Source organism: Platichthys flesus, chromosome 16 (genome assembly GCF_949316205.1).
Source record: "Platichthys flesus chromosome 16, fPlaFle2.1, whole genome shotgun sequence".
Classification (NCBI taxonomy): Eukaryota; Metazoa; Chordata; class Actinopteri; order Pleuronectiformes; family Pleuronectidae; genus Platichthys; species Platichthys flesus.
This window is the reverse complement of record NC_084960.1, coordinates 10,268,426-10,286,578: the sequence shown is the minus strand read 5'-3', so window position 1 is coordinate 10,286,578 and position 18,153 is coordinate 10,268,426. Positions and strand designations below refer to the sequence as shown.

The 18,153-nt window shown below is 42.3% G+C and overlaps 3 protein-coding genes across 5 annotated transcripts; 1 reads left to right on the top strand and 2 right to left on the bottom strand.

The window, feature by feature from the left end:
• Positions 1-607: 607 nt before the first annotated feature.
• Positions 608-5,610, bottom strand: asf1ba (anti-silencing function 1Ba histone chaperone). The gene is made up of 4 exons (XM_062407434.1): positions 5,229-5,610; positions 2,938-3,053; positions 2,340-2,516; positions 608-1,395 (listed from the first exon to the last, which is right to left on the bottom strand). The coding sequence occupies exons 1-4, from the start codon at positions 5,335-5,337 to the stop codon at positions 1,204-1,206; spliced, it is 594 nt and encodes a 197-aa protein (XP_062263418.1). The 5' UTR covers positions 5,338-5,610; the 3' UTR covers positions 608-1,203.
• Positions 5,611-6,717: 1,107 nt separating this feature from the next.
• crb3a (crumbs homolog 3a) lies at positions 6,718-10,859 on the top strand. Of its 3 annotated transcripts, none has more exons than XM_062407432.1 (5): positions 6,718-7,048; positions 7,299-7,394; positions 7,668-7,857; positions 9,748-9,788; positions 9,884-10,859. In XM_062407432.1, the coding sequence occupies exons 3-5, from the start codon at positions 7,770-7,772 to the stop codon at positions 10,091-10,093; spliced, it is 339 nt and encodes a 112-aa protein (XP_062263416.1). In that variant the 5' UTR covers positions 6,718-7,048; positions 7,299-7,394; positions 7,668-7,769; the 3' UTR covers positions 10,094-10,859. The 3 variants fall into 3 exon arrangements, with proteins under 3 accessions (XP_062263416.1, XP_062263417.1, XP_062263415.1); XM_062407433.1 differs by having other exon boundaries at positions 6,718-7,066; XM_062407431.1 differs by having other exon boundaries at positions 6,718-7,394.
• Positions 10,860-14,192: 3,333 nt separating this feature from the next.
• Positions 14,193-17,087, bottom strand: tubb4bl (tubulin, beta 4B class IVb-like). Its single transcript, XM_062408700.1, has 4 exons — positions 16,877-17,087; positions 15,885-15,993; positions 15,625-15,735; positions 14,193-15,535 (listed from the first exon to the last, which is right to left on the bottom strand). Exons 1-4 carry the CDS (start codon positions 16,931-16,933, stop codon positions 14,478-14,480), a joined length of 1,335 nt encoding a protein of 444 aa, XP_062264684.1. The 5' UTR covers positions 16,934-17,087; the 3' UTR covers positions 14,193-14,477.
• Positions 17,088-18,153: the final 1,066 nt, after the last annotated feature.

Sequence of the window (18,153 nt, the reverse complement as noted above, 5' to 3'; positions counted from 1 at the left end):
CGCCTCTGACTGGCTCCGATTGGCTGCGCTCACAAACGCTTGCGTGACAGAGGTCAAGACTCGAGCGCTGATTGGACGAGCGTCAACACATCCAATCGTTGCATTGATGTGATTCGTATGTTAACGTTGTCCCGCCTCCCGGACTTGCTTGTAGCCCAAACGCCACAAACTGTGTTTTTATTTTTATATTACAGTCTTTAAATATAAACTCTCTGTTTTCGTCAGACTCAGTTCAGTGCAGAAAATAAATCTAATGGATTGATCTTGTAATGTTCATACATTTGCATTGCAGTGTTTCTCAAAGCTAGTTCTGCAGCTTAGCCACCCCTTCTACCCAACCCATCTATGATTGGGTGTGACGTTACAGGCTATTTTTAGTCAAATGTGAAAATACAAGGGTGTACTCACATTGTTATTTGTGTTGCAGAGTTTGCAATCTACTGTGTTTTAAACTTATGGTTAAAAAGTTTAAGTGCATACCGGGCACAGATTGATTGATTGGTTGATATTTAGTTTTCCTTTCTGTAATAAAAGAAAGGAAAACATGAAGACAGAGTTGGCACTATAATTAGTAGAAAAATTGTTTTCACTATCACACAGCCACATAACAAATACAACGTTGTTTTATTTGGAACACAAAACTGCAAACAGAAAAAACACAGGAAGTGATACAGCCCACACATAGCCCATCCCATACTCCACAATGTATGTGGGAAAACATTTTAAGTGCATCAGGAATTTGAGCACAAAAACAATGGCAGATTATGCCACTGTTGTACAGCAACATATTGCAATTTATTTGCCTATTGCTTCAGTGCTGAAATCCTCTTAAATGGGTACAAATTCATTCTGCACCAACAAAAACAGAAGGTAAAACAATCTCACCACAGCTTTTTGTTCGTTTCAGTCCAGCTGCAGTGTTTCTTAACTGCTGCTTTTCCTTCCATGATTTAACCTATTTCGATATTGCTTTCAGCATCATGGCAAGGAACTCCCCAGCTATTAGCGATGATAATTCGAGATGTCTGATGCCAAGGAGGTGAGAGTTAATTTGTGACCAAAAGCCTCACTGAAATAAGTGCAGCTTTAAGGCAAAGATGTTTGCACATCCACACTGGAATGTCCACAGGCATTCTTCCATGTTAAGGTCTCGTGCTGTGATATATCACCTTTTGGATCATCGCTACGTCTTCTGGGGCATCTCTATAAGCAGTCCATGGAATTATCTGGTAGTATTCCCAAGGGTGGGGCCTTGCCCGGGAGACAGGATGGAGGGAGCATGGAGTTTGATGAAGGATCCACATTTTCAGAGTCTTCCATTCGCTCTGCACAGCCTTCCCAGTTTATATGGAACCTGGTAACACGTGGGTTTGACGCCAGAATATTTCTCTGAAGCTGAAAAAGAAAAAATTGACATAAAGATTAATATTGCACCATATCAGATCTGATTGGCATGCAGTTCCTATCAAATAGATACGTTTCAATGATCTTCTCAAGATAATGTTATTTTTAAGTACTAGCCACATCAGATTTTAGATAATTTTACTGTTTTTGAATTTGTCATGTGTGCTAACAAGTATGGCTCAGAATAACCTGAATGGTGTAAACACTTAAATGATAGCATTTAAAAAACCTTAACACCTTTCCACATGACTGCTAAATGTTCTATTACCGGTGACAATTTTTGTTGATTGCAACTATCCTGGAGCTAAATGTCTAATAGTATGTGGTATCTTGACTCCTGCAAATGATAGTGTGAGCTTTGACCTTCAGAATGATATTCAACCCTTGATGATCATATTGACAGCTATACAAATATCCTACACAAAACTATAGAATTGCCATTGTTGTCACTGTTAATCCTACATCTTGATATTCTTGTGCACCCATGAGTGAGAGGTTTCATTACAAATGTCAGTAACCTTCAACAAATGTACACCTACAAAAAAAATCCCTTTTCATTACAGGAATAAAAATCACAGAAGCTTGTAACTGAAGTTACCATCAGGATTATGATTTTGAAAAATAGACTTTTTAAGATTATTGGTTGACTTTTTAAGAATTAGAAAATCTAACCACAGCCATGGCAGAATACCAAGCTGTAATTCCACACTGCTTGCTGACAACATTTCTTGCGATTTTTGTCATTACTAGAAGGAAATATTTAATAAATACATAATTTGTGTATTTGTATAGTGGGAATTTGACAAAACTCTCTACAAAACTTGTATGACAAATTGAACTTCAAATATTAATTCAAAAGCAACGAAATAAGCATTAGACAATAGACTTGTTGGCATCACAAGTTATATCATCCAGAGGTTAATCAATAATCTGACCTGTGTGTAGTCTGGCTTGATTGGTGGATTTTCACGAAGCTCAGGATCTGTGTATTCGTTGTTCACATAGTAACCAATGCGAATGAATTCCTGGCCACGATATGTACAGGTAATCAGCACCACAGTTACACCAACAGCATCACTTTCAGGGATCAATCCAGTGTTTGGAGCATCAGCCTGTTAGAAGAAAAACAACACAGAGATGTGAAAAAAATACATAAAATGTGTTCATTTCAGGAACGGTATCTCTCTACCACTCAGACAGGCATCGTAGCACTGCTGAGTATAACAATTCAGTCAGTCCACTATGACCATTTTATTAAGTGTTTGGTATCCATTGTTGACGTGACAAAAATAACATAGCATGACATGATATTCAAATACTTTTGATGCAATACAGATGCAAATGTAGAGGTGAAAAGAAAAGCAGACTACAACCAGTGGTCTCCTGGTTGTTTACAAGACAAACCAAAAAGGTTAGAAGGTGCAATGACTATTGTTGTACAAGAACATGAGGTGTTACGTACTGTTCAAGGTTTAACGTTATACTTTATATTGTAGAAGCACTTTTTCAGTTCTTTGACCGATCTTAACACACCTGAAATACAAACATATGTCTGCCAGCAGGTACAGGTCCAACCAGGACGGAGTCAAGGACTTGGTCATATTCTTCACTCTCTGCTGATCCAACATAGATGATCTTCCATTCCAGGTCTATAAAACATGAAATAGCAGTTAAGTAAATAAGAAAAGAAAGCAAATCCAGTGCTGACACAATAAGTCGATTAACTGATCTGATGATCAACAAAAAATGTCCAGTTATATTTTAAACACACTGAACACATTAGCCACATATGTCAAGTTAAAAAAAGGTGTCTCAACGGGAAAATATAAAAATAAACTGCAGTGACAATTAGTGCTATTACGGTCTGGATATTTTTCTCACCATAGAAATAAAGCCACTTATAACTGATGAAGACATTTAGATCATTGACAGACGTGTACAGGGTTTTACTTATAGGGATCATGTTTTCCCTGTTCCAAATTGAGTTCCAACAGCGGTTCATTCCTATAAAAGAATTACAAAGCTATTGTATGATAGTCCCCGAACTTGGGGGAAAGGTAACAGCGCACGCACGCACACACAAGCTCCACTTATGACGCCCCTCTCTCTCTCGGGACAAGCTGATGAATGCGTGTTTTTCTGAGGACAGATTAAACTCATTAAAAAAAAGTATAGATTATTTTGTAATAATCAGTGCTGATATTTAGCGTAATTTCTAACAAATCAACATTTAAACTGTAGTGCGTCAGCTGAGTCTGAAAGAGAGAGACTAGCAGAGTCAGTGTGTGTGTGCACTGTTACTTTACCCTCAGGTTCTGGGATCATAAAAAGCTACTCAATTCTTGTATATAATAGACCGCTCATAATGATCTGAACCAGGACAAAGCGTGATCACAAGAAGTTTCCACAGTGGAATTTAGTCTGGAGGAGGCAGGGAATTTGACGGAGCTGCCTCGCAATTTTTTGTTCTCCCTATTCTCTCCTTCCGACAATGATTTGTGTCGGAATAACCCGTAATGATCTGAATATCTTGAATTTATTATCTAGGGCAGCAGGGCTCCATCTAATTGGACAAATGTCTTGACATGCAGTGCATGAATGCATGGCACATGGAACACCTTTTATCATAGTTCAAGCAGTTTTTGTGATATCACGCATGTTGATATTGCAATGACAATACATTTGATATAACATGCAGTCCTATTAAAATCAACAGAATATATATATACATTTAATGTATGGAGATCTGCTTAGCAGTAAATCAGAGCCGGTAAAAACTGTAAAAACTAAAATATTGTCGAAATAAGTATGAAAATACCTCAAATTAACTCTCTAATTTGGTGGCTCCCTGGGTGTCTGCTTGGTGGTGCTGTGGCCAGGCTGTGCACACTCTGGTCACTGGGTCTGTGCCCCAGCTCTGTGCTCTCTTCCAAGGGCAGTGGAGCTGTGCATGCCCACCCCCCACCTGATTGCTCAGTACCACCTGACAGTAATGAGCTCAACCCCATGGTAAGCATCACATGACCACGATATTGTGGATACTGTCACAGCCCTAGTGACAGTCACTTACACAAATTTAAAAAGGCAACACTGTGTGTAAAAATGGTGTATTAAGCAAAACGGTATAAAGCAGATAGGTATGATTTTGCAATACACAATAATAATAATATACCTAGTTGTTAGTTTATGTAATCCATTACAGTGTAATACAAGCCTTAAATTTGTGGTGAAGCTTTGGATTATCCTGGCAGGTGTTCTTATTATTTCGCTCCTTCCTGATCACATCAATGACTGTCATATTAACAAAATACACCTCTCTGTGTAAGGAAGTACTGTTTAACTTGTTTACTTTTTTATTTTATGCTTTGATAAATTAGGGTTGAAACTGTATTGTGTTTCAACTATACTGCAGTAATAACAATCCACTCATCATTATCCTAATTATAATTATTAGTGATTAGTGATTTTACTGTGACATACAAATACTTTCAGCTCAGTATGTGTTATTTGAAAGGCATTACATTCACTTATCGACAACTGCAATAATAGTAAACATTAGTGTAATCCGGACTTTCATTGAATGATTGTGATCGGACTTAAATAACTTTAAAACGCACGGGAAGCACATAAAGTTAAGAGGTGTAACCGTACTTGGCTAAACTGTCATGTTTTACCAACGTTCCCCTCAACCCTTGACTTTGTGTTTACGAGTTAGCAAAGGCTGCGAAGTCAGCGTTAGCCGTTAGCATCAGTTACATACACACACAGAAACAGCAACACACTAAGACACACAACAACGTTAGCCTCTCTGCGGCGGACCCTACCTTCGGGGAGATCTTCCATGCACTCAAACGTGATCTCAAACTGGAAGGGGTTACCAAAGGGACTCGGGTTATCCAGGACCGCCACATTAAGGACCTGCACCTTCGCCATTGTTGCGGGAGAGCTGCAGCGAGGCTAACCGTGAATCGCACCAGTTTCCCGGGAAAAGCTTTAAACGCGACAGGACCCTAACGAAGACAAACCAGCGGCGTTACAGGGACATCGAGATACTTTAACCCGAGTCGAGACTTATTTAAACGACTGAATTCTGACTGTTTGCTTAGTTAATGCGCAATAAACACGGCTCAAATTAAACGTGAGCGCGTGAACCGCTCTCCCGCCGCTTTCACCGTGTTTCCGCGCCTACGGCAAGAGGGACGCGCGTGGATGAGCAGCTGCCCCCTCAAAGGAAAAGCAAACGGCTCCAACTGTCCCCTAGCGGCAGGATAGCATACGAGAGGAGGAACTATTATATTATGAGAGTGGGCCAACCAAAATAAATACTGTTATTATTTCATTATTTTACTAATTAGTGATGTGTCCTTCCGTGTCGAGGCTTCGAAGCATGTATCGAGGAATCCGGGAAGATTTTTGTGAAGCGCGTAACGAGGCTTTGTGTTGATGACGTTTGGGGTGACGTTCCAAGCCTCGCGAGCCGGAAATGGTTCGCGGGTTTGGCGTGTGATTCGAAATATAAGGAGCAGCGAAACGCAATGGACCCATGGAGCTTCATCTCGCCATCACTACTACTAATATTTATAATAATATTATAAATAATAATAATAATAATATTAATAACAGTACATATCTCTACCAAAGCCTAACAAACCCCTTATGAAACCACATTCAAATAATACAACATTTTTTTTATATTCTGATCTTTCCGATAAATCAACTGTATGGATTGCTTTTGGGAAATTGTAAGAAGGAAGCAGAACAGTCGAGACAGAACACATATAATTTTAGCATGGATCTGGATCTGGGGGGAAATCCAGGACTATTTGTTTTACCTTCTGTAACGGAGGCTAAATTCATGGATCTTGAATTTGTTTAGGGGGCTGATTAATGAGTGTGCAATTTACTACTATGAAAACCTATTTTCAGTTTGAGCTGACTCTATGATTTCCAACTTTGAGAGTAAATCACACAAGAGACGAACGAGCCTAAGACATGATATCTCTGAAATGCAATAAACGGGACAGAGTAAAAGGCACATGGGTGATATGTTCAGAGGAAACCACACAGTGACTCAGTCCACTCACATGCAAACCCTGACCACCACAGATTAGTCCTGGAGCAGCAGACCCGTTTTCGCGTTTTCTTTTTTGCCCCTGTGAGTCTGAGAAGGAGAGATTATGTGCGGATTAGAGTCCAGTGGACCAGCTGGCCGCCGAATTCATCCTCAAAACATCTCAGGAATGTTGATATGCTCTCTCATGTTGGAAAACATGAAACCTGGTGGGGGCGCTGTTCCATGCCACCACCACCACCACCATCAGGCAGACAGACAGGTTGCTAGGTAAGAGCTGGGTACGGACTTCAGTCAAATACTGCACTGAAGCAGGTTGTTAGAGAAACCTGGCATCGAACTAAAAACTACTCTTAATCAAGGTTCACACTCAGAATAGACACAAGAGACTATAACACGAAGGTGAAGGGTTAGCTCTATAAAGGCAGTTTATTCTGAGGAGTTTTTTGAAAAGGTAACAGGAGGACCTGGATCTGTTCTGCTCCACTTCTCCAAACAGCCTTCTTCTTCCACTTTGCACAAAGGAGGATCTGTGCGCTGCTGCTGCCGCTGCTGTCGCTGCTGCTGCTGCAGGTAGATAAATGCGCTCAGGTAATGTAACACGAAACTCAACCATGTGACCAATGGCGATTTGAAGAGAGACCAAAAACTGCTTTGCATAAAAGCACCAACTGGCAGTGGAGTCGAGGATGTAGTCGGGCTGCTGCTGGAGGATCCAGTCCCTGCCCGTTCGTGCGTAAAAGCGCACTTGTTTCGTGTCGTAGGATGTTACCTGTCACCTTCACTGGACTAAACCACTCGCTGCGGTTTCATTTCTGACAAGGTGAGGCGGAAGCGACATGGTTCATCCGTGAGGGATCGACCCCGCTGGGTGTGTTTCCCGTTTTTCGTTGTCCACCTGTTCACATCCGGATCAATGGTACGTGTTTGTAATTCCTGTGGAAAGTCACCTCTAAAGAATATATCACCTTCTGCCTTATTAGTCGATGTAATAATAATGATAATAACGTTGCAAATGAGAAGAGGTTGACGTTTAAAGCTGCGTGAAGCGTTTTATAAATGCGCTATTTATAGGTTATTGTTTGTTCCTGTTGTTTGAGCAGGTTTATGATTCAGCATCAGGCTGAGTGTGTGACTCAGAAAGGAGTGAGACACATGTGTCTTCCCGTTACTGACACTAATATGTCTCCAGCTGTTCCCGGAGGACCACATGTCCACCCAGTGACCTGATGCCATGGGCCCAAGCTGATGCCCTGAGGTCCCCAGTCTGCCCGCACTTGGCCCCCGGCTAGAGATGGAAGCATATCCGGATGTGCTGACCATCCCTGGAGCTGTGGCCGGGAGTGTTTTACTGCTACTGCTGAGCAGTGATCCGGCGTGGGGTGAGTCAGTAACCATCTCTTCATCCTCAGCACTGAGATAACCCATGCCTGTGACCACACCTACACACACAAACACACATACACACACACACACACATAATCACACACGCACAAACCGAGACACACAGCCACACCACTGAATCCTTCAATGATAAACAAATAAAACAAATATTGGAGACATTCCAGAGCAAATCTGTAACATGCACCGGCTTGTCAGAAAGAACGGTCTTAAGAAATGATTTAACATAGGCGTTGTGCTGTGTGAGAAACAGGTACAGTGGATTGATATCCAGTCTGAGCTCATTATTAGTAATAACATGCATTATTAGAAAAAAATAAATTTTGCATTATATTCCGCTGCGTTTTGAGCATGGATCGCCCCCTCCTCTAAACCCCTGTTATCAGGTTGTACTTTTGTCCTTGGAAAGTTTACTGTTTGTCCTGGTGAATGATTGACTCACAAAGTCCTACGCGGGTTGTTATTTCGGAAATGCTACTTTCTTTTTAGTGTGTATCGAAACAGCGTTGTTAAGCTTAAAGCCAACAAACAACACAACAAAACACAAGTTTGGTGGGTTATTTTTATTCCATATTTCAGACCAGTGCGTTGTGTGACTCAGCTGACCGTATGGCTGCAGTGCTCTCTGCATTCCTGAGCTCCCCCCCCCCCTCATTCACTCTCCTGCTCAAGTGGCCACCGTGTAGTTTCATGGTGTCCCTCACTAATCACATGGCCGGTCATGGATAAAATAAGTGGGAACAGCAATACCCGGCAGTGGCAGGATGACTGCTACATTGTATGCTTGTTCCCTTCAAAGTGTTCATAAGGCTAAAGGTCACTTCTGCCGTGCTGTTGGTTCCTCTTCTTTTCCAGCTTGTGTAAAATAACGCTACAAATCCATTCAAAAAAGGAGTTCGGCGTGTGTTTAACCGTCGGATTAGTTTCGTTTTGAAGGTCAAAATGGGTTTAGAGCGTCTGGGATTTGGTTTTAAGGGTGTTGATCTTTCGGCAATGAGTCATTAGTGGAGGCTGACATTCACATCTCTATCATTCATTCCTATTCATTTGCCTTTATTCATTTATTCTATTTCAACAACTGTGTTCAAGTAAGCAAAGTTAAATCTAAATATGATTTTAGAATATAGGACAAGATGGTGAATATCCATTATATGTTTGAAGGTTTGACCACCAGTATATGTTAGCAGGAGTTAGCTGCATCAAATGTTTTGGCCTTTTAAGGCTTAAGTTAAATCGTATAATAATATATGTATAAAATATATACATAAACACAAATACATGTATAAACACATGTATTTGTATTTGTACACATGTACCACTCTACATGTGTAAATACGCACTGTAGCTTCCCTTTTTCTGAGCTCAGCAACCAGACTGGAAACATATGGAAACATCGAGCCTTGGTTCTGTCCGAGGTAACCAAGTCTGCTTACTGGCAACTCTAAAGTTTACTGATTAACACATTTTATTGTTTAATCCGCAGTAAACCGAAGATGTAAAATCTTAAATTTTGCAGTCTTAGAGAGGTGTAGTAGCCCGCACTGTTTCTTGGCCATGAGCAGTAACTTCATGGAGTCTCCTCCTCTGAAGAATGCTTTACGTGTATTTTTGTACACTGTGGTTCTCAAAAACCAATGTTTATAGGCCCGAAACAATTAATTGAAAAAACACTTAGTAATTAACTAAAAATTGCTCTAGTTAATGGATAACCCCGGCTCCAGCCCCCCCTTGACCCTTAGAGGTTGTATGGTTGGATAATCCAAATAGTTTACTAGCAGTGTGACGCTCTATGCTCAGTTGTATAGGGCCCAGGCTTTATTCCCTTTCACTGCGTCACAGAATTGTTTCTAAGGCTTCTGTTCTTTTCACAGGAAATTTGACCACCACTAGCCCCCCTTCAAATATAACTAATGTGAGTAAAAAACATTTGTCATGTTCAGTAAACAACCTCAGAAAGTTTCCAGTTTCACCAGACTGATCCAAGTCCCGGGTTTTTTTCTTTGGCAGGGACACAACATCGCTGCTATCGTGGCCCCCACGGTCACTCTGGGGGTCTTGGCCATCGTCTTGGCCATGCTCGCTTGGCTTTTCTGCGTGGTGAAAAAGAAGAGGCAGTCCGAGGGTACGTACAGACCCAGTGCCGAGGAGCAGTCCGGCGTGCACAGCGTGGCAGCACCGGACACGCTAAAGCTACCAAAGGAGGAGCGACTCATTTGAGATGCGGTGCTCGGACTAAAATCCTTGGCGCTCCTGCTTGACGAGGCTCTCTCTCTCTTGAGCTGAAGAATCTCTCGGGGCTGAGAGAGGACGGAGTGCCACCTTCACACGATGCTTTTACCGACCGCTTCGTCTCAACCAGCACAGAATGGTTCCTGTGTGACCACGTGGGGAGATTCACCTGGATGTGTCTTCCAACAGATTTCAAGACAGTTGATCATTTCAAGTGGGATTTCTCTTCTGCACATGTGAAACAGGAGCTGCAATATTTTATCACTACTAGTAATTTTCTATTTGGTCATGTTTTCCTGTTTCAGTTGCCTTAATATTCAATGCAGATTCATTGTAAAAATACTGTCACCGACTAAATCTATGCTGATCATTTACCTCAAACTTTATATTTTTGCTACAGAGAGCTCAGACGAGTCCATTGCATTTACAACTGATAATGTTTTTAATCCTAACAATGAAAGTAGGCCAACAAGGTTACCTGCTGTGTGATGAAAATGAGGTTACACTGGGAAATTAAACCCAGCACAAAGCAAATTGTCGTTTACACTTGAAGTATTCTTTAAATAATCACACTAATGTAAAGGTTGCATCGTTTCAAATCTTTCACTTCATCAGACTAGCCATGAAGCGCATGAGGCATCGTAATCATCAGAGATGTTTCGCAGTGTCACAGCATATTTATGAATTCTTTCTGTCTGATAAATAACAACGTGTTTGTACCATAGATGAGTAATTAAATCTAACAAAACATGTACTAAGTCCCAGTGGGAGTTTTGTCATGCTCATTCTAAAAATCGAAACAAGTACATGACTATGTGTTTGTGCGGGTAATGTTTCAGGACGATAAAAGAGCAAAGCAGATAAGCACCGAGAGAAGAAACGTTCAGTCCCTCAGAGCACCTGAGAAAGTCACTCAAACAATGAGGCCATTGTTGGAGTCTCTCTGGGGAACAAATGTTATCTGTAATGTCGTGAAAAGATGTAAAGTGAGTCTGACCTTTAATTACCTCCACCAAGGAGGTTACCTTTTCACCCCTGTCTGTTTGTCGGTTGGTTGATTTGTTTGAAGGCAAGTTTACACAAAATTTACTGACTACTCATTTTGGTGCTGATCCAAAGGTTTTCACCTTCTTTAGTTCTGCAAGAGAGGGTGTTTTTCATCATTTTCCAGTCAGCCATGTTTTAGGGGACTGATATTTATGAGTGGGAAATTGATTGCAGATCCAAATTAAAATAGTGAAGTTAATTGTGGTTTCATAAGGGGGACTATTGGGCCTTGATGGAGGCAAGCGCTCTACTGAGTGCAATTATAGTTTACACGTCTTTGATGACCTTCATTAGTCGCAAACGTGGAGACTAGATGAAATGTTGTCAAATTTAACACCATCAGTAGTTTATAGTTGTACACAAACACGTGTCATTTAATATTAGCTTCATGATGGATGTGAATATCATTGTCATTATGCCCTGTTATTCATTAAGATAAAGTACCAAAAGGATCGGCTGAAATCGGTTCCAAAATTTCAGAACTAAGATTTAAGTGTTTTTTTTTATGCCCCATACTGACTGCGGTTTTAGTGGACACTATTTACAGACAAGGATTCCTGAAGAAAACGTTCAGTGTAACTCCTTCTGATAAAACCGGCTTATCTACAATTCAGCTGATAAAGAGCAGAGAACAGGTAGAACTTATTTAAACAGGAACAAGAAACCAGACTCTCTTTGCAAAAGAATCTCTCTTTATGAAAACAACTGAAGATAATTTCTTACTCAGCAATTGTTCCCTGAGTTTCTTATCCATGTAGTGTTACTGTTGCACTGTACAGTATTTACATGAGTTAAATAGATGAAGTTGTTTTCTCAATTTGCAGTGTGTTGAGCTCTCTCAGCCACCGTAAGGACAAGATATGTTGCTTTAATACTTAATACTACAGTTTTCAATTACCATGCGATTCAAATTAGGAGCTGCGTTGTACACTTTCAATATAATATTTTGTATATATGCCCTCTGATATGGAGGACCATACATGACATAAGTAAAAATAAATAAATAAATAAATGTATAAATAAATACAGAAATAAATAAATAAATGAATAAATAAAAATGGAAATAAATAAATAAATACAGAAATAAATAAATGAATATGTTAATACCAAAAGAAATGTCAAAAGAAATGTCTTAAATATATTTTAACATTTATTTTTTCCCTGATACATTTCCTTTGCATTTGCAGTGTCCTTATGCTAATGAGAAAGGCGGGCCTAGCCGCAGTCTCATGCAGGATTGGTCACAGGAGTGTAATGATCCAGCCCTACTACTTCTGCCTTTCAATGCTGGTGTCCAGTAGCTGTTTGGGACGTTGAGCCAGTTCACACTTAAAATGAACTAGTTCAAGTTCAGAGGGTTAGTTAAGGTTATTTTTTATTGGGATGATTTAGCTGTCAGTAGTCCTGACTGTGAGCGTCACGTCTCGTGTTGTACTGAGCACAAGGAGCGAGCCGAGAGGAGGAGGAAACAGAAACTCCAGCTCGGTACAAACCACCTGCCGCCTCTGCTCTGAACATGAAGCCGCTGATCTCTGAGCAGATGTGACCAGAGAAGCTCTGTGTTTCCACTGTTTCCACTGTTCCAGAGTCACTAACTGCCTGCTTCACGGTGAAGAGCTCAATCTCAGTCACTGCCCGTGTCTCTGAGCGAGTGTGTGGCGGAGCGCAGGGGCTGTGTGTGTGTAGCTCAGTTGACCAATCCTGCTGGAGACTGAGGTTAGGCCCGCCTTTCTCATTAGCATAAGGACACTGAAATCGAAAAATAAAAGTTGGAATAAATGTGGAAATAAATAAATAAATATGGAAATAAATGCAGAATTAAATAAATCAATGTCTTAAACTTATTTCCCCCTTTATTTATTTATTTCCACTTTTATTGCAACTTTTATTTATTTCCACATTTATTTATTTCCACATTTCAGTGTCCTTATGCTAATGAGAAAGGCGGGCCTAACCTCAGTCTCGAGCAGGATTGGTCAACTGAGCTACACACACAAAGCCCCTGCGCTCCGCCACACACTCGCTCAGAGACACGGGCAGTGACTGAGATTGAGCTCTTCACCGTGAAGCAGGCAGTTAGTGACTCTGGAACAGTGGAAACAGTGAAAACACAGAGCTTCTCTGGTCACATCTGCTCAGAGATCAGCGGCTTCATGTTCAGAGCAGAGGCGGCAGGTGGTTTGTACCGAGCTGGAGTTTCTGTTTCCTCCTCCTCTCGGCTCGCTCCTTGTGCTCATTACAACACGAGACGTGTCGCTCACAGTCAGGACTACTGACAGCTAAATCATCCCAATAAAAAATAACCTTAACTAACCCTCTGAACTTGAACTAGTTCATTTTAAGTGTGAACTGGCTCAACGTCCCAAACAGCTACTGGACACCAGCATTGAAAGGCAGAAGTAGTAGGGCTGGATCATTACACTCCTGTGACCAATCCTGCATGAGACTGCGGCTAGGCCCGCCTTTCTCATTAGCATAAGGACACTGCAAATGCAAAGGAAATGTATCAGGGAAAAAATAAATGTTAAAATATATTTAAGACATTTCTTTTGACATTTCTTTTGGTATTAACATATTTATTTATTTATTTCTGTATTTATTTATTTATTTCCATTTTTATTTATTCATTTATTTATTTATTTCTGTATTTATTTATACATTTATTTATTTATTTATTTTTACTTATGTCATGTATGGTCCTCCATACTCTGAGACTATTAACCTCCCCAAAAAATGGTTTGACTCACTTAGATTTTTAGCAGCATTGGCTTGCCACATGCTCACTATCCCTTTCATTGGCTGTTTCCAAACGTCACCCAGGTTAACGATTGCTCTGCATTTAATTTAAAATATATATTCATATTGTGGATGTGGCTCAGGAGGTAGAGTGGGTCGTCCACTAATTTGGAGGGTCGGTGGTTCAATGCGAGTCTTCCCCATTCCAGGCACCTGAGAAGCTCTTCCGACGTCCCAATTTGTCAGAACAGGCACAGTCAGATCACTTATCAGATAAAACAATAAAAATCTCAGATGCAATAAATTTGGCCTTTTCATCAGGTTTTATTCAAGGCTTCACAGTAAAAATTTCCCTGCCGCTGAATTTATCAAGGCAATGACAGGACAGATGTTAGGATGTAAATAATTCAACAAACAAAAACATATAAATCTAATTATTGAATAGTAGCATTAATGTCTAATACTGGAGCGGCAGCGATCTAGATGGTGTCTGTTTTTCAGTGCGGCTGGATGGAGAGGGATGAGAGGGGCGGGGTTTGGGGATAGGGGTGTGGTGAAGTGATGTTGGTAGCTGGGTGGGCGGGAGGTTCTAGGCGACCTCCTCCTCCCCGTCTTCCTCGAACTCGCCCTCCTCAGTGGTGGCGTCCTGGTACTGCTGGTACTCTGACACCAGGTCGTTCATGTTGCTCTCAGCCTCGGTGAACTCCATCTCGTCCATACCCTCGCCGGTGTACCAGTGGAGGAAAGCCTTACGACGGAACATGGCGGTGAACTGCTCGGAGATGCGCTTGAACAGCTCCTGGATGGCTGTGCTGTTGCCGATGAAAGTGGCCGCCATTTTGAGGCCGCGGGGCGGGATGTCACAGACGGCGGTCTTCACATTGTTCGGGATCCATTCGACAAAGTAGCTGCTGTTCTTGTTCTGCACATTCAACATCTGCTCGTCCACCTCCTTCATGGACATGCGGCCCCTGAACACTGCAGCTACGGTGAGGTAGCGGCCGTGGCGCGGGTCGCAGGCGGCCATCATGTTCTTGGCGTCGAACATCTGCTGGGTGAGCTCAGGCACGGACAGGGCGCGGTACTGCTGGCTGCCCCTGCTGGTGAGGGGGGCGAAGCCTGGCATGAAGAAGTGGAGGCGGGGGAAGGGCACCATGTTGACGGCCAGTTTACGGAGATCGGCGTTGAGCTGACCGGGGAAACGCAGGCAGGTGGTCACTCCGCTCATGGTGGCCGACACCAAATGGTTGAGATCTCCATAGGTGGGGGTGGTGAGTTTCAGCGTGCGGAAGCAGATGTCATAGAGAGCTTCATTGTCAATGCAGTAGGTCTCGTCAGTGTTCTCCACCAGCTGGTGGACGGAGAGGGTGGCGTTGTAGGGCTCCACCACAGTGTCGGACACCTTAGGAGAGGGCACCACGCTGAAGGTGTTCATGATACGGTCGGGGTACTCTTCACGGATTTTGCTGATGAGCAGGGTGCCCATGCCAGAGCCGGTGCCGCCACCCAGGGAGTGAGTGAGCTGGAAGCCCTGCAGGCAATCGCAGCCCTCGGCCTCTTTCCTCACCACTTCCATGACGGAATCCACCAGCTCGGCTCCCTCGGTGTAGTGGCCCTTGGCCCAGTTGTTCCCAGCTCCACTCTGGCCTACAGACAAAGAGTATTGCAATTTATTGAGCTGATGTATGAATCACCGGCAACCAAAAAGTCATCATAGCTAAATTCCCACAGCTCACCAAAGACAAAGTTGTCAGGCCTGAAGATTTGCCCGAAGGGACCGGACCGGACTGAATCCATGGTACCAGGCTCCAGGTCCACAAGGACGGCTCGGGGCACGTACTTTCCTCCTGAAATGGATCAACTGTGTCATTCTCATCCAGCACGGTGCATTCAATAAAAACCACAGACGTGTATTCAATCATAGAGTGCAGTGGGAGATGAGAGACGGCATGAGATGAGCTCATTTCCCTGTGTGCGTTTTATACTTGAATCCTACCTGAGGCCTCATTGTAATAGACGCTGATCCTGTCGAGCTGCAGATCGCTGTCTCCATGGTAGGAGCCGGTGGGATCAATGCCGTGCTCGTCACTGATCACCTCCCAGAACTGAGAGAGAAAAATAGGCGTGGCAGGGGCAGAGGGTGAGGCCGGTGTTCACTCAGACCCGGGTTGATACAAATAATTGAATATGTTGAAAATACACAAAAACACACAACACAACCCCTGAGCTAGCAACTATATTTAAACATGCACAGCTGAACGCAGGTCACAAGGGCAGTGCCTTAGTCTGAAATGCAAAGTGTCTCCGGCGTAATCAAGCAGATGGCAGTAAATCTGATCAGCAGCCGGTGCTTTGATGCTATTAGAAAACACTGTATTTAACGAGCTCAAAAACACTAAATAATGGTGATAGTGTTAAAATACAACAGTAGTCGATGTATTTCAAACAGGAGAAATGAGCAGAAACTGGCTTGAAGAGAATAATAGGGAGCTAATAGGTCATACATGTGGCGGGGGAGGGGCGGCTGTTCCATTAGTGTGACAGTGAGGTGGCATTACTACTAAAGCCGCTCCTTACATAATCGTCTGAAGCACTTGACAAAAAGGGAGACGAATCAAAAACCAATTTTATATGCAATGATCAAATTCAAATATTTTGCATCTCTTTCATGGATAAGTTGTATCTATTGCACAAATCAGTGCAAAGCATATATTTCGGGGGTTTTGAGCCCTGCAAAGAAAATTGTTGAGCAAATAAGTAATTGTATATATGTATAAAAATATATGTATATATATATATATATATATATTTTTTTTTTTTTTAATAAGTTTTAAAAGTATGAAGATTTAATACAACAAAGACACCGAGCTGTTCTTCTCTTTTGAGATTTCCAGGGGGGTGGATTAGAGGCGTGTCTGCATGGATGGCTCTGCAGAATACTAAATAAAAAAGAAACAAAGCAGAGGAAGAGAAGACTCAGACACATACCTTTGCTCCGATCTGGTTCCCGCACTGACCGGCTTGTAGGTGCACGATTTCCCGCATCTTGGAGATGTAGAGTCGAGGAGTCTTCGAGTAGGAGACGTGAGAGAGAGTCAAGATCCAAGGGACGATTGCCCCTGCGCTCGGTTTTGTAGTAAAGGGGCGAGCTCAAATCGTGGCAGGAGTAGCTCGTAGAGGCACTTCCGCTGTCACGAGAGACTGCCACTGATATGAACAGGCAGCTGCCTCTGTCTGAGAGCAACTTCAGCTGTCTGTGATTTATTCAATGAGAGATATATATATATATCTCATTGAATAAATATATATATAAACTAATTAACTTTCATAAACCAGTATATATACTGGTTCATGAAAGTTAATAAGCTAGTTGGTTAGCTCTCGGGGGTTTGGACTCTAAATGAATCAAGAGAAGCTCCACATTTAGGTTCACGGAGTCTCAAGCGTGGCCCAGGCACATGTTATAAATAGTCAGTATACAAAAATGTAATAATTAACATGGTATTGACCCATTAAATTGTTATTAAATCTTAATTTAAATTAGTTGAAAGTAATATTTTCAGATAAAAAACAATATATACGGATATTTGGTAGAGAAAATATTTATTTGGGAATCCCGCCGTATTTAAATAAAGAACATGCGTTGACAGAAAGTGGAACCGAATATAACTTATATGATATCGCTGTATCCATAGATATATATAACTATATCTGTATCTGCCTTGACAAACCAGTGGCCGTTTCTGTGGCCACCGGAAGTGCCTCTACGAGCTGCAGCTGCCACGCCGGTTCTTTAGCTCCGCCTCCAGAAGCGTCTACTGGGCGCAGCTTGACGTCATCGCCATGGCAACCACAGACCGGAGGAGAGAGGGAGGAACCAGGAGCCGTAGTAATGGCGAGGAGGACGCGGGGACGCGCACCGGTCGATCAGCGAGACTCCCATTGTTCTCACGGACTGAGTGAACCCACGCACGCGAGCTCTCGTGCACGTACGTACGCGCACAGCAAAAAGGGGGGCCACTGTAGCTGCGCACCTTAACCATCGAGGTCAGTGTTGTGCAGTTTTGACAGCGTTGCACATTGTAGTGCACAATGAGGTCATCACGTTACTTCAGCCACGGATTGAAAGGACAAGAACAGACACGAGCAGAATGAATCAACTTGAGTTTGAAGAGGGCTTCTGTGCTGACGGTTCTTATCAGGGTTGTTTTGGAGCCAAGAGGTCTCCATGTTGTTCGGTATCTTGCCCAAGGACACCTCGGCAC